Raw genomic sequence first — 27,305 nt, forward strand, 5'->3', positions numbered from 1 at the left:
AGAAAACAAAATTATGCAAACACTGCATGCACTTAACCAAAATGGAACAAAACCCATGAAAATGCAACAGCAGGTTGTGTTAAGGAGGTGAGAGAAGATCTGTCTTCATCCAGAATGTTCACAAGGACATCTGTGTACAGTCACACTTATTTCATGTGGTTACACTAACTCATGTTAGAAAAGCATACAAATCTAAAACCATTCCTCCCTAAGCCTTCATTTACAAACCCCATTCTGTCCTTCCTTTAACCCATCCCACATTTTCAGAAATGAAATAATTTTTGTATCAGTTGTGGCATGCAGCATTTGGTTTAGAAATACACATGTGTGAATGAAAAAGCCTTAAAAACATACAATATTAGCAATACAATAAATGATTATTTCTATTGAGTATTGAAAGAATAAAAGTTCCTAGGCAAAGGAATTTTGATAAATACATTAAAAAGATCTACCAAAGAACAAGAGATAGAATGTGGCTACAGACAAAGCAAAATATCTTAAGTGAAAACCAGTTCTATACATTTCCTGTTTTTCAGAGGATATTTATGAAGGTTGAATGATTCCACATTTACACACATAACTTAACCATAAATGTGAACATTAAGATCATTAACTTTGCCCCACTTTTCCTTTTTACAAAATAACCAGACAACAAAGCATGCTTCCAAAGGGATGGGTGTTTGGCCTGGTGGTAAAACAACTACATCCCATATCAGATTCCTGGGTTTCAGTCCTGGCTCCCACTCCTGACTCCAACTTCCTGCTAATGCAGACCTGGGGGCAGCAGCAGTAGCTCAGTAACTGGGCTCCTACCACCCACATGGGAAACCTGGGTTGAGTTCCAGGGTCTCCGCTTCAGCCCAGCCCAGCCTGGAGCCACTGTGGGCATTTGGAGAGAAAACCAGCAGACAGGCGCTCTCTCACTCTGTCTCTGCAGGTCCTGTGTGTCTGCCTGTGTGTCTGTCTCCTCTCTCTGCCTTTCAAATAAATAAATCTTTTTTTAAAAATCTTCCAAAGTAGAAGAAACTCAGAATATAATGGGATATTACTGAACAAAGCCATTCGTATGTGCTTTGGACTCCAAAATGTCAAAGTAGCAACATTTATCTGTGCTGTGGAAAATATTTCCTCCAAGACCAGAGAGTACTTAAATAAAATGTCCAGCACTCAGTTTTCAGATCTGGCACATTCCTGAAAGTTCTCTTTAACTCCTGCCCTTTTTTCACAGGAGACCTTATGGCAGGAACATTCCACTGCATTCCATCTGCAATCAGCTATAGCCCCCGTGAGCAGCAGCCCCAGCCAGCTTGCCAGCACAGCAGCCTTTTTAATGCAGCTAACACATGTGGCTATGGCATATTCATTTCATTTCTTTTCTTTCTTTTTTTTTTTTTTTTTTTTTTTTGCCACTATGCTATGTTCACAATGCATGTACTCTCAATCTAAGCCCAATGGCTTTTTTTAAAACAAGCCATGAATACTTTCTAAACATAGCATCTTCTATACAAATGCCTGTCTCAAAATCTCTCACTTAAAAATTATTTGGATTACATATCAAATTACTAAGAAACTGCCATATAAAAATTGAAAACAGAAAGTAGAAAAATTTCTAGAGGAAAAGTTTCTCATACAATAAACATGATAGTTCTCTTACAGCTAGTTGCTTTCTGAGACAACAACCTTCAAAAGGAACAAAATTATCCCAAACCCCAGGAGCCACAACAAAGTATTAAGCTAGAAAATGCACCCTAATTTTTTCAAGGCTTATTCATCTAATGAGGAATTTTGTTTCAGTAGACAAATGCTAACTTAGCTGAAATTTCACATGCAAGGAGGCACCGTGTCAGAGCAGATGAGTGTGAGGAGTGTCATAATCCACTCCCAGCACCACCACTAAAAAGCTTTAATGAGCTCCAGCTCAGAAATCATTCCCAAAAGTAAAGGTACTTCAAAACGTTTGCGGAAAATGAAATTTAAAAATAAGTCTGTTTTGGTGCAAAAAAAAAAAAGCTGAAGTCTATGCACAGTTTTCTTATATTTTTGTGTCCTCCATGAGCTTTCTGAAGCCTTCTTGTCTACTGAATATCTAATCTAAATCATACTCACTCAAGGTCCAGCTTAAATCCTTTCTCACTGATGAATCCTTACATTTGCCCTTCACCAAACTCACATCTGCATTTCTTTAAAAGTCCTTTTTGTGCAACTATTGCTTTGATCACTTTTACTATGGATGGAAGTTATTTTAGTATGGCTTGTCTCCTCCACCACAAACTTATAAACTCCTTCAGGGCCGGGTCCCATGGTGATCTCACAAACTCACATATGGCAGACTCACAAAAGAACAAGGGGGAAAGAAAGGACAAGCAGGGCCAACCACAGCTGCCCAGCCTGTCCTTTTCAAAGGTTTTGGATAAAATATGGAGGTAAAACCATTAGTAATTCAGCACTGTGCTTTAAGTGGTCCACAGACTGGTGTTAAGGGCACTAGTACAAGCCCATTCTAACCAAATTACTGTTAATAAAAACTAGGCAGTTCTGTGCTATTTCATCCAAAAATCCATTTTTAATCATTCTAGAGATTTTGTAGGAGATAATGTACATTCCATAAACTCCATTTTTGTGACCCTATTCCCAAAAGAATTCCATCATTTTTTAGCATCATTTTTTGTTGTTGTTTAAAAATTTATTTGAGAGGCAGAGTAACAGAGAAAGGGGGAAACAGCAAGAGAATAAGAAAATCTTCCAGAACATTCCATCCACTGGTTCACTCCCCAAATAGCCACAACAGCCAGGGCTTGGCTGCTCTGCCTCTGATTCAGCTTCCTACTAAGGCAGTGGATGATGGCCCAATGACTTGGACCTCTTCCATCTCAGTAGGAGGCCCAGATGGAGTTCCAGGCTCCTGGCTTTAACCTGCTTAGCCCAACCATTGCAGCCACAGGGGGAGTGAACCAGCAGATGGAAGATCTCATTCTGTCTGTTTCTCCCTCTCTGTGTCTCTAACTCTACCTTACAAATAATTAAAAAAATAAATAAAATAAAAAAGAAATCAAGCAGTCCAAGGTCTACTCTTTATAACTACCCTAAATTATAGAAACCCAGAACTACAGCAAGGCTTTTAAGTTTACCACATATTCTAATAATCTTATCTTCCTGGATCATGGATGGACTACTTTTTCACTCTTCTTAGTACTCAGCATACTATTACACATATACTAGATATCTGTGCTGCATAATCTCTTAGTATTTCCTAAATCACTGGCCTGTTTAGACTCCTGTTTTCTAATCTTGAAAAAAAATTAAAAAAAAATTGTTATAAGCCCTCTCAATGAAAATCAGAGCAGAGCACAAACAACAGAAAGTTCAAAGCTATCTGCGAATTACCCTGAAATGTGGGCTAAACATACAGCCGACTTTCTCTGAAACAAACATTTCCCTCCGGCAGACTCCTCTATAAAGAACATTGGCAAATGGCACATAAGCAGATGAGGACAAAATGGTTACTTCAGCAGTAACCTGTCTAAAGCAACAACAATTCTGATTCATCGAAAAGTTAGATTAACAGGTTGATATTGTGGCACAGTGGGTTGGCATCAACATCTCCTGTTGGAACACTGGTTTGAGTCCCTACTGCTCCGCTTCTGATTCAGTTCCCTGTTAACGTGTCTGCGAAGGCACTGGAAGATGCCCAAGTGCCTGGATCCCTGCCACCCACGTGCAAGACCTGGATAGAGTTCCAAGCTCCTGGCTTTGGCCTGGCCCAGTCCAAGTCATTAAGGCAATTTGGGGAGTGAACAAGTGGACTGAAGATCTGCTCTGTCTTTCAAATAAATAAATAAATCTATATTTTTTTAAAAAGTTGAAGATTTCAGAGACACTGTCCACTGGTTCACTGTCCAAATGCAAGGCTGGGCCAGGGCAAAGTCAGGGCCAAGAACTTCATCTGGATCTCCCACATGGGCGGTAGGCAGGAACCTAAGCACTTGCTGAAGCTTGCACATCAGCAAGAAATAAAAATAAACAAATTTTTTTAAATGCAGAAAGAAAAATAGCAAATCTTGGGGCCTTAATAAGTACACTTTATGTCAAGACCTTTATAAAAAAAAATAGGTTGGTGTCGCTCCCCCTCTTCGTGGAGGAACAACACAGGACCCTGCGCTGTTCTTTTGTCTGCTCGGCCCTTCCTGGGTTTGCTGCTGGTCCTTCCTGGGTTGGCTACCGACCTTCCACCTCCGTGGAAAGGCGGTTCCCCCTGCCACTTTCCCCACTTCCGCGGGGGAGCGAGCGGCACACCACCGGCCGGCTCTCTCGGGGGCTGCTCAGGTGTTCCTTCAGATAGATGTTCCTGGTGCATGTTGTCTCTCTCCTCCTTTATAGTCCTCTTCCACCAATCCCAACTCTGCTACCCACACGCCGAGCACGCTGCTCTCCAATCAGGAGCAGGATCAGCTCCTGCAGGTCAATGGTCGAACTGGAGGCAGCTGTGTAAAAGTTGTTTACTCCTCTCCCAGCGCCATATTGTGGGAGAGCAGATGCATAGAATAAGTCTTAATTTCAGTAACAGTCTAGTCCGAGTTGCTCCCCACAGGTTGGGGCCAGCACCGTGGCACAGCAGGTAAAGCCGCCACCTGCAGTGCCCGCATCCCATATGGGTGCCGGTTCGAGACCCGCTGCTCCAGTTCCTATCCAGCTTTCTGTGATGGCCTGGGAAAGCAGTGGAGGATGGCCCAAGGACTTTGGGCTGTTGGGCCCCTGCACCCACTTGGGAGACCCAGAAGAGGCTCCTGGCTCCTGGCTTTGGATTGGCATAGCCCCAGCCATTGTGGCCAGTTGGGGAGTGAACCAGTGGATGAAGACCTCTCTCTCTCTTTCTCTCTCTGTGTAACTCTGACTTTCAAATAAATAAATTAAAAAAAAAAAAGGTTATTTATTTATTTATCTGAAAGGCAAAGACAGAAAGGGAGAGGAGGGGCAGAGAGAGAGACAGAGAGAGTGAGTGAGGGTGAACACAGAGATCGCTTCCACCTACTTCCACATGGTCACAAAGGCCAGGGCCAGGGCAGGCTGAAGACAGGAGCCACAAACTCCATCCTTGTCTTGTACATGGGTGGCAGGGGCCCAAGTACTTTAGCCATCATCTGCTGCCTTCTCAAGTACATTAGCAAGGAAGTGGATGGGAAGTCACAATGCTGGCAACATCAGGATTTAATAAAAACCACTGCTTACAACATTATTATCATTAGTATTTCAACTAAACACACATTATCACCAAATTAATTCAGTTATTCAGAGTTTCTCAACTGTAAAGAGCGAAGAACCCAGAATTAAGTACACTGCAGCAAACACCCAGGGGGAAGACACTCAGTGGATCATTCAGAGTGGCAGAGTTCAAAGTGCTACACAAATATTCACAAATACACAAATATTCACTCAGATCCATCACGGCAAGAAGAGAAGGGAAGGAGAAACTGGTGAGAAGCACGGGTGGTAAGATAACAACAGCAAGAATAATAACGATGCACTCACTGGTCGAGTTGCCTTGCATCTGAATGATGCACTTGGATTCCTTGCTGGTCTCGCGAGAATTGAAGGGCCTCACCCGCACTGCCACCTTCACCGAGGCTCCCGACATCCTGACGGCCTCGGCAGATAAATATGCAGTCCAGAAATAAAGAATCAAAGTTTCTGTTGAAGTTATGTTCAAGTTTCCTTTAAAAAGAAAAAAATCCATATAAGATACTCAGAATTAAAACATGGGCTAACCTAAGCGTAACAGCTACTACCTTAGTTCATTCCTGTTTCCATTTCTAGAAAGCCTCCTCCCTGTCCTCCCCTGCAAACCGTATATTCCCAACACTACAATGATCAAAAGAATTACAGGCCAATTGTTTTCCAATCCCATTATCTCTTTCCCATAACTAAAAGTCCCTAAACTTATTAATAGAAAATATAACTATAAAATAACAAGCATCTATTTTATTCTGTGTTACCATATCAATCTTCAGTAATAAATGAAAACATGTTTATATATTGTAGTTATTCAAACAGGTAACTTTCCATCTGCAAACCACCTGCCTTTTTTTTTTTTTTTTTTTTAAGAAATGTACTAGGGGGCTGGCGCTGTGGCGTAGGGGCTGAGCCTCCGCCTGCAGCACCAGCATTCCATATGAGCACCAGTGTGAATCCTGGCTGCTCCTCTTCCGATCCAGCTCTCTGCTATGGACTAGGAAAACAGAAGATGGCCCAAGTGCTTGGGCTCCTACACCCATGTGGAAGACCTGGAGGAAGCTCCTGGCTTCATAGGATCAGCTCCAGCCACTGCTTCCACTTGGGGAGTGAAGCAATGGATGCAAGACCTTTCTTTCTGTCTTTCCCTCTCTCTGTAACTCTACCTCTCACACAAATAAATAAAATCTTTTAAAAAATCCCTAATGATTAAAAAGAGAGAAATGCACTAAACTTTCTATATTAAAGTCTGAAACATTTAGTTACATGATACCAGTGTACAGCCAACAGCAATGAACAAAGAGAAGCTCTAGCAAGCTCCTCTAACTGGGCAACGATTTCCTTTAACTCAGAAGATAGCTGGCAGTTGTTGACCCCTGCAACACCCTGCAGGATGCCCAGAGAAGGTTCAAAGACCTGAGCCCTCTCAGATATGCCAGTGACTCACGGCAGAATCAAATCACTGCATTTCACTGCTGAATTAAGCCACATTTTCCAGAGGAATGGTTTCCCTCCCAACAAAACAAAACCAACACTATTCTGTGAAAAGAACACACATAAGTAATTTCCACCAGAAACAAATGATCTCTCTAGTCAGGAAGAAATCTAAACAATGCCCATTATATAAACACCTTCAGGAGGAGCCAAACAGAAAAAGCTTTAAAAAGTCTTTCAGTTAAATTATCTGGGAACCCAAAAGAACCTAAATCTGACTGATCTCTTCCTGTGTAATTCGGTGAAGATTAGTAATGCTAACCTATAGCTGTACAATATTACCAATGCTTTGCCCAAGAAAAGGCAAAAATAAATAAATAAACCAAAATCTCACTCTACACCTATCATTTTTTTATTGGTTTATTTGAAACGCACAGTGACAGAGAGAGGGGGAAAGACAGAGAAAGAGGTCTTCCGTCCACTGGTTTACTCCTCCAATTCCAGCAACAGCCAGAGCTAGGTCTGGCAGAAGCCAGGAACCAGGACCCCATCATGGCCTCGCACGTGGTTGGCACAGGCCCTCTGCTGCCTTCCCATGCAAATTAGCAAGAAGCTGGACCAGAGCAAAGGAGCTGGGACTGGAACTGGCACTCCAATGTGAGAAGCCAGCATCACAGAGAGCAGCTTAACCTGCTGAGCCACAGCACCAGTCCCCTTCTTCTTTCTTAATGCAGTATCACCACTTGAAAGTCTTAAGTTTTAGAACATGTCTACCACTCATCCCTCACATCACCAGACACTGTCTTGTTTGCTAGTACTTAGGCAGTACATGATGCAGGAACTCAGGCAATATTTCCTGAAGGAATGAATTGATCAGTTGTTCCCCAGTTGTGAGAATTCTGTGTTTAATTCTATTGCCTGGGGAGCCAGCGTTGGGGCACAGCAGGTTAAGCCACAGCCGGCAATGCCAGCAACCCTTATTAAGTGTCAGTTTGAGTACCAGCTTCTCTGCTTCTGATCCAGCTTCCTGTTAATGTGCTTGGGAAAGCAGCAGATGATTCAAGTCCTTGGGCCCCTGCCATCTGCACAGGAGACCTGGATGGAGTTCTGGGCTCCTGGCTTCAGCCTGGCCCCGCCCTGGCCATTGCGGTCATTTGGGGAGTGAGCCAGCGGATGGAGGATATCCTTCTCTCTGACTCTCTCCTCCCCTCTCTTGGACTCCGCCTTACAAATAAACAAATCGTTTTTTAAAAATGCTGTTGCCTGGTTTGCTGATTTTTGTTTCAAATGATTGTATTTTGATGCTAATATTTTTGTTTGTTGCAATGTTTTTCCAGCCTGTTTTCCCTTTTTACATTATTTAATATACCAAATATTTTGTGATAACATTAATCAAATGAAAACTGGGGGCTACTGACGCTCCCAATCAATGAAGCCTGACATACTCACAACTCACTAGTTCAGTGCTTTCGCAAAAAAGAATGAAGCACTCAGAAAAAGCAAGACATAAAACATATTTCAACCACCCAGAGTTCCCTTTGACATATAGCTAGCCTCCCAACACTCATCATGTCCAGAACGCCATGATCTTTTCCCCTAAAATAGCAGAATATGCCAGTCTTCCCCTTTCTATCAGCACCATTCTCCCAAGCTCCCAAATCATAAATCATGGGCATCATCTTTGTTTCCCCTCTTTGAATCCTTGAATTAGTAGTAACACTGTTTGCAAAGTATCCTATGAAAACTTTTAAGATATAAATTTGCATTATTCTTTTTTTTTTTTTTTTTTTTTTTTTTTTTTTTTTTTTGACAGGCAGAGTGGACAGTGAGAGAGAGAGACAGAGAGAAAGGTCTTCCTTTGCCGTTGGTTCACCCTCCAATGGCCGCCGCGGCCAGCGCGCTGCGGCCGGCGCACCGCGCTGATTCGATGGCAGGAGCCAGGAGCCAGGTGCTTTTCCTGGTCTCCCATGGGGTGCAGGGCCCAAGCACCTGGGCCATCCTCCACTGCACTCCCTGGCCACAGCAGAGGGCTGGCCTGGAAGAGGGGCAACCGGGACAGAATCCGGCGCCCCGACCGGGACTAGAACCCGGTGTGCCGGCGCCGCTAGGCGGAGGATTAGCCTATTGAGCCGCGGCGCCGGCCAAATTTGCATTATTCTATCCCTCTCTTCTTTTCAGTCCCATGTCCTTACTACTACACGCCCAGAATACTGGTAATAAATGAACAGCTGTTTTTGGTCTTTGATCCAAGAGTCCTTTAGCAGAGGTGTACACAACAGCATCCCCTGTGGGTCTTTTGAAAAGCAAATGAGCCTAGACTTCCCACAGTTTTCAGACAGGACCCAGATACGAGTCTGTTAATTTCTCAAAGATATGCTGCAAATCCCTAGCCAAGAATCCCTGCTTTAAAAAAATCATAATCTCAAAAATAATAAATAAAACATTAAGCTGGGGGGGTGGAGAACTCCTGCTCTAAACCAGTGTTTAGCTCTGACGAAAAATCAACCTTTCTGAACCATGACTGTCAAGTCAATCCCAAACACAAGAGTTTACAACAAGAAAGTCAAGGTGCTCTGTGTTCTGAACAGCCTCCTTCACTCTCCCACGCACGTTCTTGCACACCTCCTCCTTATTTCTCCCCTACTAAGGGCTTCTGAGTTTTCATCTTCTTTCAGTGACTGCCCAGTTCCAGCCTTACCTCTTCCAAAATGCCTGACCCAAACATCTCAGACATCAGTGGTATTCCCACAGCGCTGAAAGCCCCAAACACACGGTAACAACATGCCTATCATTTTACACGGCTGCTTTCTGTCCAGCACTGCTCTTTAACAGCTTCTCAACGTGAAAATTATTCCTTCAAAAATCTCTTTGAACTTGATCTCACTGGGGAAAAAATGACAAATTTCAAGTCTGGGCAACAAATTTCAAGATAATCAGAGGACATTTTAGTGTCTTCCAAAGCAAGAAATCTATTAAAGATAAAAGGGGTTTAGTCAAGGGGACACAGATGCCAATTTAAAGGAGCTCCTACTGGTCAAAGACAGGAAAATCAGATTATTTTGGTGAGGGGCTGGTGCTGTGGCACAGCGGTTTAAACCACCACCTGCAGTGCCAGCATCCTATATGGGCGCTGGTTTGAGTGCTAGCTGCTCTACTTCTGATCCAGCTCCCTGATAATATGCCTAGGAAAGCAGTGGAAGATGACCCAAGTCCTTGGGCCCTGCACCCACGTGGGAGACCCAGAAGAAACTCGGGGCTCCTGGCTTTGGCCTTGCCCAGCCTTGGCCACTGCAGCCATTCTGGGGTGTGAACCAGCATATGGAGGATCTCTTTCTCTCTCTGTAACTGCCTTTCAAATCAATCAATAAATATCTTTTAAAACCTTTGGTGAAAACTAGCAAATGAAACAACTGACCGTACAGCTAGTCTACATATCTTGAATAAAGTATTTTGGACAATCAAAAAGATGAAGGGCACTGGCATTGTGGAGCAGCAGTATAGCTGCTACTGTGAGCCAACCTCACATCTCAGAGGCACCAGTTCAAGTCCCGGCTGCTCCACTTCCAATCCAGCTTCCTGCTCATGCACCTGCAAAGGCAGCAGAATATGGCCCAAGTTCTTGGGCCCCTGCACCCACATAGGAGAGGAGACCAGATGGACTTCTAGACTCCTGGCTTAGGCCTGGACCAACCCCAAACATTATGGCCATTTGGGGAGTGAATCAGTGAATAGAATAGCTCTCTCTTTCCCCCTTTCTCTCTCTCTGTCACTCTGCTTTTCAAATAATTAAACTTTTTTAAAAAAATTTCTGGGGTTGACCTTGTGGCATAGTGGATAAAGTTGCCATCTGCAAAACAGGCATCCCATATGGGCACTGGTCCATGTCCCGGCTGCTCCACTTCTGATCCAGCTCCCTGCTAATGGCCTGGGAAAAGCACCAGAAGATGGCCCAGGTCTTTGGGGCCCTGACACTCACATGGAGGACCAGGAAGAAGCTCCTGGCTCCTGGCTTTGGCCTGGCCCAGCCCTGGCTGCTGCAAGCCATCAGCAGAGTAACCTAGCGGATAGAAGATCTTTCTGTCTCTCCCTCCCTCTCCAACTCTTTCAAAAAAATAAATTTTTTAAAGAAATTGTCAATAAAAAATTCCAGCTAATAAATGCAAAAGCAATTTAAAAACTACAATGTCACTTTTCCCAACACAACTGCTAGAAAGACATTCCACCACAATCATCACTAGCCACTAAAAAGCATTAGACTAAAGGCTGGTTGATGAGAGAATGTTATGGATTAAGCTGAGAATACCTAAATCAAACAATCAATCTTAACATCACTAGAAACAGAACACCAAAGTGGTATATGCCTCCTGATGTGCAGCAGTAAGAAATCCACAGGACTGGGGCAGGTGTTGTGGGTACAGGGCAAGCTGCCACTTAGGAGGCCCATATCCCATAACCAAGTTCCTGGCTGATCCACTTCCCGTCCAGCTCCCTGCTTATGCACCTGGGAAAGCAACAGAAGATGGCCCAAGTGCTTGGACCCCTGCCACTCATATGGGAGATCCAGAAGAAGCTCCTAGCTTCTGGCTCCAGCCTGGCCCAGCCCTGGCTGTGGTCATCTGGGGAGTGAAGCAGCAGATGGGAATATCCCCCCCGCCCCAATCTCTCTCTCTGTGTCTGTCTGTCTGCCTGTGTGTGTGTGTGTGTGTGTAATTCTGACTTTCAAATAAATAAATCTCAGAAAAAAAAAAAAAAGTTGGGGCAGGTGTGTGGCATAACAGGTTGGCTGGTGCCGGCAATGTCAGCATCCCATGTGGGCACCAATTCGAGTCCCAGGTGTTCCATTCCAATCCAGCTTCCTGCTAATGTGCCTGGGAAAGCAGCAGAAGATGGCCCAAGTCCTTGGGCCCCTGCACCCACGTGGGAGACCTGGATGGGGCTCCTGGCTTCTATCTGGCCCAGCCCCAACTGTTGCGGCCATTTGGGTAGTGAACTGGCAGATGGAAGATCTCTCTGTATCTCTCTCTCTCTTTCAAATACATAAATAAATAAATCTTGGGGGTGGGGGAGTTAAAACAATCCTGAGATCTATCTACCAGTTTACAGGATATACAGATAAGAGCAAAGACGCAATTCAGATGACACTTCAAAGATGTAATCAGTCAAATCTAGAATGTGGAAACATCTACAGCACAAGACACCGGATTTCTTTGAGTAAACAACATACTTGCAGTAGAGAGGATTAGAGAAAAGACTTGTGTTATCTGTCAATCAAATACAATGATTTCTCAATCAAGAAAATGTGTAAAAATACACTTTCTAGATTATCAGGGATGTCTGATCATAGACTGGGTATTAGATGACACTAAGGAATTTGTTAAGGGATGACAGAAGAAACAAAATTGCTGAAATGTCGATGATCACTTAATACTATAGGTATTTAAGCAACAATGAAAAAATTTTTTTTCCTTTTTATCTTCTACCCGAAGCCTACCAAATTGTTGAACCCTACTGACTGATTACAAACAAAACAAGGGAGACTGAAGCCTCCTTGCTGGCCTTCAGATACAAACGACCACACACCTGTGACTGTGAGCTAGGATGCTCCTAGCTGCTGTTCAACGGAGCTCACCTGACTCCTCCACCCGGCTACCACGCCAGCATTTCATAACCCAGCTCAACCAAAGCCAAAATGTGCCTCCCACAAACACCACCAGCTCCTCTGCCTCTTTTCTACTTATTTTATGTTTTTATTCATTTGAGAGAGCAAGACATATAAAATAGAGAGAAAATATGAATATCTGCTAGGTCATTTCCCAAATGCCCACAACAGCCATGGAGGGCAGAAGATGAAAACCAGGAACTCAATCCAGGTTCTCCATATGGGTGGCAAGAACCCAATCACACGAACCACTGACTGCTGCCTTCCAGGGTCTGCATCAGGAGGAAATCGGAATCAGGGGCGAGGGCAAGCATCAAACTCAGGCAATCCATCATGAGACACAGGTGTTCTAACCAAAGGCTTATCCAGTTAAGTCCACCCTATTTCATTTAACCATCCTCCTGTTCTCACACAGGCTAAAAAGTCTGCTTCCTCTATCCAACTAATCACTTGCAAATAATAGCTTCTACCTTAAAAGAAAAATCTCTGGGGCCAGTGCCATGGCTCACTTGGCTAATCCTCCACCTACTGTGCAGGTATCCCATATGGGCGCTGGTTCTAGTCCCGGTTGCTCCTCTTCCAGTCCAGCTCTCTGCTGTGGCCTGGGAAGGCAGGTGCTTGCGCACCTGCACCCGCGTGGGAGACAAGGAAGAACCACCTGGCTCCTGGCTTTGGACTGGCGTAGCTCCGGCTGTAGCGGCCATTTGGGTGGTGAACCAACGGAAGGAATACCTTTCTCTCTGTCTCTCCCTCTCACTGTCTGTAACTCTACCTCTCAAATAAATAAATAAATAAATAATCTCTTTCCACTTCTACCACCATCTTTTCAAAATTTTTGTTTTAGGTTTTATTTTGTTTACTTGAAAGGCAGAGGGACAGAGAGAGAGGGAGAGAGACAAAGATCTTCCATCTGCTGGTTTACTCCCCAAATGGCTACAACAGCCAAGTCTGGGTCAGGCTGAAGCCGGAATCAGAATTCCATCCTGGTGTCCTGAACTGGTGGCAGGGGCTCCAGCATTTGGGCCATCTTCTGTCGCCTTCCCAGGCTCATTAGCTGTCCAGTTCTTTCCAAATTCCACTTTGTTCTTCCCCTTCCAGGACCGTCTCACATGCTACTTCTCTCTAAAACCTTCATCCTCCAAATTAAATGCATCTGCTTTTCTGTTTAATGCTTCTCCACTCATGGACCTTACACAAGACAAAATTTACTTACTTTGTTTATCCATACTGTAGATCATAACTTCTTTGAGGACAAAAAACACAATCTTGGTCTACTTTCTAATCCCCTACAACACAAGGATTTAAATACACCAATTGGGCTGCTCCACTTCTGATCCAATTCCCTCCTAATGCTCCTAGTCCCTGGGCCTCTGCACCCACGTGGAACAACCAGAGGAGGCTCCTGGCTCCTGGCTTTGACTTGGCACAGCTCTGGCCATTGCAGCCATTTGGGAAGTGAAAAAAGTGGCCATGGCTTGGGACACCCACATCCCATGTGAGTGTCTGGTTATTCAACATTTCCAACTCCTAATATACTGTGGAGGCAGCAGATGATGGCCCAAGTACTTGAGTTTCTGCAACCCATGTAAGAGATCTAAGTTCCTGGGGCTGATGCTGTGGCATAGTGGGCAAGGCCACCACCGCCTGCAGTGCTGGCATCTCATATGGGCTCTGGCTTGAGACCTGGCTGCTACACTTCCAATTTAACTCTGGGAAAGCAGTAGAAGATGGCTCAAGTTCTTGGGCCCCTGCACCTGTGTGAGAGACTGGGAAGAAGCTCTAGGCTCCTGGCTTCAGATTGGCCCAGCTCCAGCTTTTGTGGCCATTTGGGGGAATGAACCAGCAGATGGAAGATTTCTCTCTCTCTCTCTCTCTGCCTCTCTAACTCTGCCTTTCAAATAAAAATAAATAAAAATAAATAAATCTTTAAAAAATAAAAATAAAAAACTATTGGGAGTTCCTGGTTCCTGACTTCAGACAGACCCAGTGCCAGCTGTTGCAGACATCTGGAAAGTAAACCAGCGAATGGAAGCAAGTGCACACACGCTCCCTCTCTTTCTCTCCCTATTTCTGTCACTGCCTTTCAAATAAAGAAATAATATATCTTTATAAAGTTACAGGAGGGGCCGGCACTGTGATGTAGCAGGTAAAGCCGTCGCCTGCAGTGCCAGCATCCCATATGGGCACCGGTTCAAGTCCCGGCTGCTCCACTTCCAATCCAGCTCTCTGCTATGGCCTGGGAAAGCAGTGGAAGATGGCCCAAGTCCTTGGGCCCCTGCACCCACGTGGGAGACCTGGAAGAAGTTCCTGGCTCTTGGCTTCAAACTGGTGCAGCTCCGGCCTTTGCAGCCAATCGGAGAGTGAACCTGTGGATGGAAGACACCCCCGCCCCCCAGCTCTCCTCTCTCTGTGTAACTCTTTCAAATAAATAAATCTTAAAAAAAAAAAAAAAAAAGCTACAGGAAAGCAATACTTCTTAATAATTAGCATAAACATACATTCTCCAAGTTTTTAAGAGCCAGGGAAGAAAGTCAGAAAAGGTAACCATACCCACGGTCACTCATTTACACAGCCTCAGTTCTAGACTCTGAACAGCTTATGACACAAAAGTAGAAGCATCAGGAAATGGAATGGAGCTAACATTCCAGAAGCATTTACTTAAAGGAACAATGAATTATTTAAGTCCAACTCATTTGAATTTTTCTCAATAAATTTTGATCTTGCAGAATTTCCACTGACCTTCAGAGGCATGCTGGATTATTAGGCGTCTAAGCAGAAGACTCAAATCAATTTTGTAGCAAAGTAAATAAACAAGAATGAAATACTACTAGTGTGGGAGAGTGTGTGTGTGTGTGTGTGTGTGTTTTCAATATTTGTTTCCTTGAAAAACAGAATGGGGAAGATAGGGAATGAGAGGTCTTCCATCTGCTGGTTCACTCCCAAAATGGCCACAACAGCCAGGCGTGGGCAAGGCCAAAGCCAGGAATTCCATCCTGCCTCCCACATGGGCGGCAAGCTACACAACTGTTTACATCAAGTTCTCTATGTAGAAGACAGCCGTACAATACATTTACATCGACAGGCATTCTATGTAGAAGACAATCTTGGGACAGACATAGTGGGGCAGCTGGTGAAGCCATCACTTGGGATACCCACATCCCACAAAGGAGTGCCTGGAACCCAATCCCACCTCCACTTCCAATCCAGCTTCCTGTTAAAGTGCCTGGGAGCAGCAGACCGTGGCCCAAATATTTGAGTTCCTGCCATCCACGTGGGAGACCCAGATGGAGTTCCTGGCTGCTGGCGTCAGGCTAGCCCAGCCCAGGCTTTTGAGGGCATTTGGGAAGTGAACCAGCAGATAGACGGATATCCTTTTCTTTCTGTTATTTTGCTTTTTAAATAAGTTTATTTTAAAACTATATTTTTTTAGGCCGGCGCCGCGGCTCACTAGGCTAATCCTCCGCCTAGCGGCGCCGGCACACCAGGTTCTAGTCCCGGTTGGGGCGCCGGATTCTGTCCCGGTTGCCCCTCTTCCAGGCCAGCTCTCTGCTGTGGCCAGGGAGTACAGTGGAGGATGGCCCAAGTGCTTGGGCCCTGCACCCCATGGGAGACCAGGAGAAGCACCTGGCTCCTGGCTCCTGCCATCGGATCAGCGCGGTGCGCCAGCCGCAGCGCACCGGCCGCGGCGGCCATTGGAGGGTGAACCAACGGCAAAAGGAAGACCTTTCTCTCTGTCTCTCTCTCTCACTGTCCACTCTGCCTGTCAAAAAAAAAAAAAAAAAAAACAACTATATTTTTTTAAAAATATTTATTTATTTAAAAGGCAGAATGATGATGAGAACAGTATCTGCCATCCACTGGTTCACTCCCCCAGATGGCCAGGACTACACCAAAAAGCCACCTTGCTCGGCTGACACTGTGGAGTCAGAGATCAAGAACAGAGAGGTACTTCACATGCAATTTTGACATTTGGGGTGGCCATTTTATCAGTATGGTCATGGTCAGTGACACAGTGTTGGGATCTAAAACCTGCTTGGTCTTTGTGGAAAGTATTAAATTAAGAAATCCAAAAATGTTATATAAGCAATAATGTTTCATACCACTTCAAAATAAGCTCTCTAGCTAAAGAAATTTACTTTGGGTACCCATTCATCCTTTAAATTGTAATTCATTCGGGGCCAGCACCATGGCTCACTTGGCTAATCCTCCGCCTGCGGCGCCGGCATCCCATAAGGGCGCCGGGTTCTAGTCCCGGTTGCTCCTTTTCCAGTCCAGCTCTCTGCTGTGGCCCAGGAAGGCAGTGGAGGATGGCCCAAGTGCTTAGGCCCTGCACCCGCATGGGAGACCAGGAAGAAGCACCTGGCTTCTGGCTTCGGATCGGCATAGCTCCAGTCATGGCAGCCATTTGTGGGGTGAACCAACAGAAGGAAGACCTTTCTCTCTGTCTCTCTCTCTCACAGTCTAACTCTGTCAAATAAATTTTTAAAAAATTATAATTCATTCTTTAAAATGTAATTCAGCAGAAAAGATTATCTTCTTTTTAAATTTTATTTATTGGGGTTGGCATAGTGACACAGTGGGTTAAGCCACCACTTGGGATTCCAGCATCCCACATCACAGTACCTGGGTTCAAGTCCCAGTTCAGCTACTAATTCTAACTTCCTTTTTTTTTTTTATTAAGATTTATTTATTTGGCCGGCGCTGCAGCCCACTAGGCTAATCCTCCACCTTGCGGCGCCGGCACACCGGGTTCTAGTCCCGGTCGGGGCACCGGATTCTGTCCCGGTTGCCCCTCTTCCAGGCCAGCTCTCTGCTGTGGCCTGGGAGTGCAGTGGAGGATGGCCCAAGTGCTTGGGCCCTGCACCCCATGGGAGACCAGGATAAGCACCTGGCTCCTGCCATCGGATCAGCGCGGTGCGCCGGCCGCGGCGGCCATTGGAGGGTGAACCAATGGCAAAGGAAGACCTTTCTCTCTGTCTCTCTCTCTCACTGTCCACTCTGCCTGTCAAAAAAGAAAAAAAAAAAGATTTATTTATTTATGTGAAAGTCAGAGTTACACACAGAGAGAAGGAGAGGCAGAGAGAGAGATCTTCCATCCACTGGTTCACTCCCCAACTGGCCACAATAGCCGGAACTGCGCTGATTCGAAGCCAAAAGCCAGGAGCTTCTTCTGGGTCTCCCACAAGGGTGCAGGGGCCCAAGGACTTGGGCCATCTTCCACTGCTTTACCAGGCCATAGCAGAGAGCTGGATCAGAAGTGGAGCAGCTGGGACTCGAACCAGTGCCCATATGGGATGCTGGCATGGCAGGCAGCAGCCTTACCTGCTACACCACAGTGCCCGTCCCCTAACTTCCTATCAATGCCCACCCTTGGAGGCAGGTGATGGCTCAAGTCCTTAGGATGGTGCCACTCACATGGGAGACCTAAACTAAATTTCTGGCTCTTGGCTTTGCCCTGACTAAACCCTGGTTGTTTCAAGCATTTGGGGAATAAACCAGCAGACAGGCGAGCTATCTCTTTCTCTCCCTTTTTCATTGCCTTTCAAATAAATAAATAGGTAAACATGCAAAGAAAAAACCAGCCATGGGCCACACTATGAAAGTTCAAAAGGAAATGCAAGTCAGAGTGACTTTTTTCTGGGGGCAGGTGGTGAGGTACAGTGGGTTAAGTTTCTGCTTAGGACACCCACATACCATATCAGAGTGCCTGGTTCAAGTTCCAACTACTCCATGCTTCTGATCTCTTGATCCAACTTTCAGGAAGATCTCTATCACTCTATCAAATAAAAAAAAATGCTTCATTCTGCATTCTGACCCAATACCGGGAGTCACACCGCACAGGAACAGCCTCCTTGTAGAACAGATTTTCAGTTTCCAATGTGGCCAAACAGACTTAGGCTCTCCAACTGTGTTAGGCACTACCTAAAATGACACAATTTTTAGATTTATTTGACACATGTCCTTTTGCCACTGCAATTAAGAAACCAAGTATCCTTTTCACTGGTAATCTTATTCTCAAAAACTAAGAAGTATATCAAGAAACAACAGCTCCTACAGCCCCCAGTTTAAAATAAATTCTAAATGAAAATGATTTTTTCTCGTTTTTTTCTTTATTAAAGGCAGGGCCAAATCCAAAGTTTGGGTAGTTTATTCTAAATTCTATATAGTAAGTGAATTAATTCTAATATCTGAAGTTACCTCCTATACAAAGATTTACTGGGAACTCTGCCACACAAATCCCAATCCCAACATTCGACTGAAGCTCTTCTATCAAAATGAGTGACAACATCTACTTTTAGAATTGTCCAGCCTAAAAACAAACAGCCCAGCTATGGCACAGAAATACTAAGTTTCAATCCGAAGTGTATTCATGTTTGGTATCAGTCAAGACTCCCTCTTCCTGCAATCTGCCCCTGACCACACCTGTGCAGCCACATGCCTGACAAGCAGCTCACCACCTGCACAGGAATGCAGGCCAGTCTCTTCTACGTGCCGACAACGTGTCAGTCCGGCCACTTGATGAATCAGTACTCGAAGTTTAATAGGCTTGTTTTCTTTTCGATGAGGACACAGAACACAAGTACTGCAGGCTCTTGCGAGGGCTGAATAATGAGTTTCCTGCTGGGTACTCAGATTCGTTTCTACATACAGTTATATACCCAAATCCTATCAGTCAAATCCTTCATAAAAAAAAGAGTTTAGCTATATTCTAATGTTGTATTTTCAGTCTGGAAAGCAGGTAGATATCTGTAACACCTTTCTCTTAGAATTTTTTTTTAGAATTTAATACCAGGAAAGTTTCTCTGAATGAACCTTTAGCCTTTCTTCCACCAGAATGAAAATTCTGTATTTATTTTTTTCTTTTTGTTTTGACTTCCAAAAACTAAATTACAATAACCAGAGCAAGCATTTAGTCTCGAAGTTAAGATTCCTGATTCCTGGGGCCAGAGCTGTGGCATAGCAGGTGAAGCTGCCGTTTGCAGTGCCAGCATCCCCTGTGGGTCCCTGTTCAAGTCTCAACTGCTTCACTTCTGATCCAGCTCTCTGGGCCTGGGAAAGCAGTAGAAGATGGCCCAAAGCCTTGGGCCCCTGCATCCACGTGGGAGACCTGGAAGAAGCACCTGGCTCCTGGCTTCGGATAGGCCCAGCTCCTGCAGTTGCAACAATTTGGGGAGTGAACCAGCAGTAACTTTCTCTCTACCTCTGCCTCTCTGTAACTCTGCCTTTCAAATAAGTAAATACATATTAAAAAAAAAAAAAAAGATTCCCGATTCCTAGCTGTGGCTTCTGATTCAGCTTCCTGGTAATGCAGACCCTGGGAGGTAGCAGCAGCGATGGTTCAGGTAGCTGGGTTCCTACTATCCACGTTGGCGACCTGGACTATATTCCTGCTTTGGTCCCAGCCCAGCCTGTATGAGCATATGGAGAGTGAATCAGCAAATAAGAGTCTCTCTCTCCACCTCTCAAATAAATAAATAATTGAATTTTTAACAGTAACCACATTAGGCAATGTGTGTATTTATTTTTTCTTCTTGCTACACAGATTTTTGTTTCTTATATTTTAACAATCTTACTATATATGTGGTATTTTTTGCTAAGCTATTCAAATGCTTTCTAGAAGTAGTAAATGGTATACATTATAAATAAATTAAAAACCTCCTGTAATAGCCTATTTTTTTAAGATGGGAAATGTTATTTAAGTCTCTAAAAACAAAACCAAACATCACAAGCAAGCCTTTCAAAGTTAGACAAAAATTTGTGTTCAATGAATCTGACAGTTGTGTGAATGGAGAAAAGCAAGAGGCCCAGGGGACTGAAATCACAAAATAAGGAGCCCAAGCTCAGGGCAGGAGGCACCACCCTGGAAACCACGGCAAGAGCACTGTTGTGAAGTGGAGGACCCTGAAGTCGGGATATGGTGAGCGCCACGGGAGGAGGAACCCAAGTATTCACCATTCCGCCTCTGACCAGCATGAGCAAGGAAATGGGAATGAAGAAGGGATTTTCCGCCCCCATTTCTCTACTTCATTTAACAGTTACGTACTGGGAACCTACAATGTCACAGGCAGTTTCTGGGAAAATCAATGAACAAAACAGATAAACATCCCTGTTAGGACAGCACTTACATTCTAGCATGGGGAGAAGGGACATTAAAAATAATAAAAGAGCTACAGAGACCATAATAAGCATAATGGGGTAGGAGTACAGCAACACCAGGGGGACCAGGGGAGTGGTGAGGAGGAATACTGAGATGTAAGCAAAGACTGCAAGATGTGAAAGATCAGCCAGGCCCATTTCAGAGGCAAAGGGAGTCAGAGCACGTGGTGGGACTGTGGGACGGTGGCTGCCATTGAAGGAATGGTAGGGAAAGGGGAAAGACGCACAACCCACACGGCAAACCCCTGAAGACTGGAAGGCAGTGGTATCCAGAACAAAGGCCAAGGGATTAGCTGAGGTCAGAGAGAGTAACCTCTCTCTGGAAGAGAGAGCAGACAAGTCTGTTAAGTAGAGGAAAGAGAAGTTCAAGGAATTCAACCTTTTCCTTCACCCAAGACACGCTCTGGGGAGACTTCAGACTCCATATTAATGGTGGCACTAACCCCCAGCATTGTGAGAGGTCTCCTATGACACCGTAGGAATAGTACGGACGGCAGGAGTATGCGGGCTGGCATCTGCAGAGGGGGTCCAGCAGATAATAAGGAAGAAAAGAACTATGATGCCAGTTGAGAAAAGATGTTAGAAACATCTAGAAGAGGACGATGGATTAGCAGGCTTGAGATGGGAGAACACAGGGGGAGATTGAAAGTGAGAGCTGTAAAATTACCAGAGTTTAGTATCCAAGGGCGAATTTAGACCTCAAAGTGATGTCATATTAGAAGATGTGGCCCTGCAGCCCACGTCATGGTGTAACAAGTTAAGCCACTGTCTCCCAGAAGGGCACCGTTTTGTGTCCAGGCTGCTCCACTTCAATCCAGCTCCCAGCTGAAATACCTGGGAAGGCAGTGGAGGATGGGCCAAGTGCTTGGGCCCTGCCATCCACGTGGAGGAAACTCCTGGTGTCAGCCTGGCTCAGCCCTGGCCAGTGAAGCCATCTGAGGAGTAAACCAGCAGACAGATTTCTCTCTCTGTCTTTATGGCTTTCAAATAAAATAGTTAAATGTTAAAAAAAAAAAAAAAAAAAAAGGAGGAAGAAGCCAATGTTTACATGAGCTGAAATCAAAGAATTTTAAGTCTCTTCATCTGTAAAGTGGAGATTAAATCCATTTTGTATAGTTACCTTATTTTGTAAAGATTAAAATTAATTGATAAATGAGCCGGCGCCGTGGCTCAATAGGCTAATCCTCCACCTTGCGGCGCCGGCACACCGGGTTCTAGTCCCGGTTGGGGCGCCGGATTCTGTCCCGGTTGCCCCTCTTCCAGGCCAGCTCTCTGCTATGGCCAGGGAGTGCAGTGGAGGATGGCCCAGGTGCTTGGGCCCTGCACCCCATGGGAGACCAGGAAAAGCACCTGGCTCCTGGCTCCTGCCAGGATCAGCGCGGTGCGCCGGCTGCAGCGGCGGCCATTGGAGGGTGAACCAGCGGCAAAGGAAGACCTTTCTCTCTCTGTCTCTCTCTCTCACTGTCCACTCTGCCTGTCCAAAAAAAAAAAAAAAAAAAAAAAAAAAAAAAAAAATTAATTGATAAATGTAAAGTGCTTAAAGCTCCTGGCACACAGAAAGTGCTCAATATGAGTAAACATTTCAACACTAACTGCTGTTATCATTTATCCATACGGTCACTGATATCTGTCAATATAATGTCAAAACTCTTTTGGGAGAACTGAGATAAGGATCAGTCATTAAAGAGGGCAATGATGCAGGATGGTAGAGTTGAATGTTTTGGTATAAACAATGTGGTATCATATCAAATATTCAAAAACATTGGGGCAGGTGTTGGCTTAGTGGGTAAGTAATGGTTTGGGATACCCAAATCCCCTATCAGAATGCCCAGGATCTAGTTCAAACCTCCTGTTAATGTGCAACCTGGGAGGCAACAGGTGATGGCTCAAGTAGTTGGGTCCCTGCCACCCACATGGGAAGCCTGGATTGAGTTCTCTGCTCCCAGCCATCATCCTGGCCCAGCCCAAGCCCTGACCACTGCCAGCTTTTGGGAAGTGAACCAGCATCTCTCTCCTCTGCCATGCCACTCAAACAAATAAAATTTTAAAAATCAGAAATTCACAACCTGTGACTTAAAACACATATCCAAACAACCACAAAACCACCATAAAATTATCATTGGCCATTAGATAGTGGCCAATGGCCAACAACATCACAAGGAGGAAAAGGGCTCTAAATGAAAACCATAGAAACCACAAAGCAGCTCACTAGCTGTACGAGATGGAAAAGGGCGCAGCTCACTTTATCTCCCACACCCACACGAGGGGTAAAGTGTTCCCTCCCTGGAGGGAAAGGACTAAATGTCTAGATGCACTCTTCACTGGTAACAGCTGTGGCAAAGGCACAAACCAGTCCCTGAGATGAATCACAAAAAAGGCCAACCTGCTAGTACAGGCACCTTTTGCAGTTACATGCATTCAATTTCTTTTCTGTCCTGATGAGTTCCACATAAACAAAGAGTTTTAGAAATATGCATACGTATCCACACTCGTCTATGGCATCCAGATTCATCAGTATGTGTTCAAAGCTATCTTTTTTTTTTTTTTTTTTTTTTTTGACAGGCAGAGTGGACAGTGAGAGAGAGACAGAGAGAAAGGTCTTCCTTTTGCCGTTGGTTCACCCTCCAATGGCCACCGCGGCTGGCGCGCTGTGGTCGGCGCACCACACTGATCCGATGGCAGGAGCCAGGAGCCAGGTGCTTTTCCTGGTCTCCCATGGGGTGCAGGGCCCAAGGACTTGGGCCATCCTCCACTGCACTCCCTGGTCACAGCAGAGAGCTGGCCTGGAAGAGGGGCAACCGGGACAGAATCCAGCGCCCCAACCAGGACCAGAACCCGGTGTGCCGGCATCGCTAGGCGGAGGATTAGCCTAGTGAGCCGCAGCGCCAGCCCCAAAGCCATCTTTCATGACAGACTTTCAGCTTCAGAGCCTTGGACATTATGTCAGCTTACAAGAGCAAAGGGATACGTGGGCATATACTCGGAAAACGCTCCCCTGACCAGCAGCTGGGCTCTTGCTGTTCTTCATACCCAGGTCAAGACCACCACGGGGATGCGGGCTGGAAAGCTCCGGCCTTGGGGTGACTGCGGGCAGACCTTAGCCATCTATTCCCTGCTTAAATTCAAAACGGAAAAGAGGAAAGCGAGAAAAAGGAAAACTGAATTCATAGCTCATCTTGAAAAGGAAAAACAGTCTGTTTAGAATTAGTAGTTAATTGGATAAATTTTGGAAAAACTTTCATCAGAGCAGAGAGCCCTGCAACAGTCTGATTTTACCAAATGCTGAAATTACATTTAGTCATAGTTCTTGGGATTTTTTTTAAACGTTTATTTTATTTATTTTCATCTACTTGAAAGGCAGTAGGAGAGAGAGAGACACAGAGACAGAGAGACAGAGACACTATCTGCTGGTCTACTGCCCAAATGCTCTCAACAGCCTGAATACCAGAACAGCGTCCAGATCTCCCACGTGGGTGGCAGGGGCCCAGGGCCTCGCCTCCAGGATGCGCCAGCAGGACGCCGGGTAGGAAGCAGAGCAGCAGGACTTGAAGAGGCACTCCAATACGGATGGCAGGCACCCCAGACAGCAGCTGAACCTGCTGCGCTACACACCTGCCCCCAAATCTGTATACTAAGACAATTAACGCTAAGAATTAACAACTCAGAACACTTTTTCCTTGGGGAATGGAATTTTAGAAGACATTCTATATTTCTCTCAGCTTAATGTCACACAAAAAACACTGGTTTTTATTAAAGCCACATTTGATTCAACCAAGTCTAAAAGGCCACGCTCAGTAATAATAAAAAACAGAATGTACTAAGACTTTTCTTAGAAAAACCTATCTAAAAGAATTGTTTCACGTTGCTCTAAGTTAGAAGAATGCTTGCATGAACAAGACTGAAGAACAGAAAGGGCACCGGGAGGGCAGGCCTGTCCCGAGCTCCTGTCCCTCGCAGGGTGTGGGGGAAACACGGATGCACAGGCTCCCGCAGAAGCCAGCCGCTGGGGCTTCCAGATCAACGTCAACACGCGTGCCATCTCCACATCCCGGCACACGGCACACGAGCACCCGACCTGCTTCACAGCCCAGCAGCCACTCCGACTCAGAGAGCACGCGCCGGGATCCTGTTATGACTAAGCTCCGTGCACAAAATGCCAGCCTCTAAATAAGCATCATTTCTTAACAGTTATGCAGACCCAGCCGCCGCACCTCCGCTGGCCTGGGACCCATCATGACACAGGCAGCGTGCTCGGAGCAGCTGCCTGGGGCGGTGAGAGAGATGAGCAAGGCATCTGGTGACAATCTAATTTCAGCCTCTCCGAGATTCCACAAAGATGACAACCTGCATCCTCAGAAACACCGTTGCAAGCCCCCCCCCCCCGCCCCGAATCTTCTGGTTGACTTATTCGCTGCGTGCTGAGCCACTCTGAAAATCGATCCGTGCAGCCAACGCAGTAAGCGGAGGCCTCCATCCTGGCGAAGTGGCCCTCGCAGTGCTCGGATCCACAAGCCGTCTACACCCAGGCGCTGGCCGAACACAAAAGCGCACAAAATCCACCCCAGCGAGAATGCAATCCAGAAGGCAGCCCATGCTGGCGGCTCATTTAGCAGAAGGGGCAAAAAAATAAAATAAAATAAAATAAAGAAGTGGCCGGGGGGCTCAGTGCCGGCTCCGGGGCCCGGTGTTTTGTGTGGCATGAACAATGACGAGCTCGCCCCGGCGGCTCCCAGCCCCCACAGCTCGGCTGCTGGCGCGGCCCGTCGCCCTGAGAGCTGCCAGGGCTGTCACTCGGTGCCTTCCAGCAACCGGACTTGGCTCCTAAAGGATTTGTCGGCTCATCCTCCCAATATGGCTGCCCGGGCAATCCTGGTCCGCCGAACGCGAGACCACACCAGCCTTCCTCCAGCTGGCCGGCAGCCAACAAGCCCCCCGCCCCGGCCCTCGGCCACCCCCGGAGCGCAGCCAAGCCCTGTAGACCCTCCGCCGGGGACGGCGCAATCCCAGCCCGAGCCGCGACGCCGGCCACAAAGGGGGCCAGCGCAGATAAAGGATGGCTTCAGACCGAGCGGCAGGGCGCGCACCGGGCCGGGAGCGCGGCCAGCCGACCGCTGGGCAGAGCCGGACCCGGCGGCCCAGGGGGCACCAGTCCGGCGCGGGCCACTGCGGGGGCCCCAGGAGGCCGCCGGACGCACGCCGGGGGGGCCTCGCCGCTGGCCCGGGGAGGGGTCCCCTCCCTCAAGAGGCAGCCTCGCCTACCCGCACCCTGGCGCCCGCCCCAGCCCCTCGGACCCCACCCTGACCCCGGCCCCGGCCGCTCCTCCCTCGGGGGCGGCCCCGCCCGCGGTGCCAACCGCCGCCAGCCCCGCCGTCGTACCTCAGCCGCGCTGCGGACCGACGAGCAAGCAGGGCGGGTCAGCAGGCGCCGCGGCGCGCGGGGGCGCGGAGGACCCGGCACCGACGCACCTCAGCGCGAGCAGCGGCGACCGCGAGCCGCAGGGCGCCGCTCCGCAGCCCCATCACGCAACGACCCGGCCCGGCATGGAGGGCGACGGCGGGCGGGAGGCAGGAGCGCGGCGACGGGCCGGCGGTGGCGCCTGCGGCGGACAAGCAGCTCCTCGGCCGCGCGCGGGCACCTCCCTGGAGCGCTGCCGTCAGACTGCCCCGCGTCGCTCTTCACGAAACTCCTCCCGCAGCCGCCGGCGCCGGACACCGCCCCGAGCGCGGGGCCGCGGCGCGTCACCTGGGCCCACCCCGGCGCCTGCGACTGACGCGGCCAGCCACCAATCAGAACGCAGATCTTGGCTGGCCGGCCAATCGCAGGGTGCAGCAGAGGGGGAAAAGGGGGGGCAATGCGCCAAAGGCTGTGAAGACGCGCGGGCGCCCCCTGGTGGCCCCGGGGCCGGTGCGGACGCGGGGGTGCGGGCTGGGCGAGGCGGCGCCCGAGTTCCCTCCTGGGCGTGAGTCGGCGGCCGGCGCGGGTAGCCGGCCGGGTGCTCCGCCCTGGACGGGGCAGCAGCCTTGCCGACGGGCGGGGCGGGAGTGTGCGGGGTCCGGCCGCCCGCGGAGGAGCGGGGCTGAATCCGGGTGCGGAGCCATTGTCCGCTCCCGGCGGCGGCGGCGGCGGCGGCGCCGAACGTGGCGCGGTGGGAACCGACACACGCCAGCGGCTGAGCGCACCCCGCAGAAGGCTTCCGGGCCTATTCCTGTCGAGCCGGAGCGCAACGCCTCCCACGCGCCACCCTGGGAGGAAAGGCGGGATGAGTAATGGAAACGCGTGCGTCGGTGCGGGGCGCCCCCGTGGGAGCCGCGCTGGCAGCGACTTAGGAAGTGTCGATGAAAAAAGAAAAGGAAAAAAAAATCCGAATACAGACCGCGTGTGCGTCGTTGGAAGTCGGCCTCCCCTCGGGATGTGGCGCACCTGTGTGTGAGGCTCACGCCGGCTTCCAGAAACTTCTGCCGGTGACGACCAGTGACGGCCAAGCCCGCACCCCTTGTAGGGTTGGGGAGTGCCTGTTGATGGGCCAGCAGAAATTCAAGTGAAAGCAGGTTTTCACCCTGACTTCAGGGCAGGACTGCAAAAGGCCAGTCGTACAGTATATGCGCTAATCTATCGAAATTGATTGTATACGATAATGAATTTTTTTTTTAAATCTCCATCGCCTGGGCGGGCGTTGTGGCACAGCAGGTAAAGCCACAGCCTGTGAAGCAGGAAAAGCGAGTCCCAGCTGCTCCGTTCCCAATCCAGCTCCCTGCTATGGCCTGGGAAAGCAGTAGAAGATGACCCAAGTGCTTGGGCCCCGGCACCCCAGTGGGAGACCCAGAGGAA

At 47.4% G+C, this 27,305-nt stretch overlaps 1 protein-coding gene across 25 annotated transcripts in view; it reads right to left on the reverse strand.

The window, feature by feature from the left end:
* KIF1B (kinesin family member 1B) overlaps positions 1-26,142 on the reverse strand; it is a 174,369-nt gene extending 148,227 nt beyond the window's left edge. For 19 of the 25 annotated variants that reach the window (XM_070079312.1, XM_070079306.1, XM_070079294.1 and 16 more), the window contains exon 1: positions 5,527-5,709. In XM_070079312.1, the coding sequence (XP_069935413.1) occupies positions 5,527-5,632 (106 nt within the window). In that variant the 5' untranslated portion in view covers positions 5,633-5,709. Of the gene's footprint in view, positions 1-5,526; positions 5,710-18,013; positions 18,242-25,853 lie in introns of those variants that run through there. The other 6 variants (XM_070079307.1, XM_070079302.1, XM_070079313.1 and 3 more) reach the window with 4 other exon arrangements.
* Positions 26,143-27,305: the final 1,163 nt, after the last annotated feature.

This window comes from Oryctolagus cuniculus, chromosome 7, assembly GCF_964237555.1.
Source record: "Oryctolagus cuniculus chromosome 7, mOryCun1.1, whole genome shotgun sequence".
Taxonomy (NCBI): domain Eukaryota; kingdom Metazoa; phylum Chordata; class Mammalia; order Lagomorpha; family Leporidae; genus Oryctolagus; species Oryctolagus cuniculus.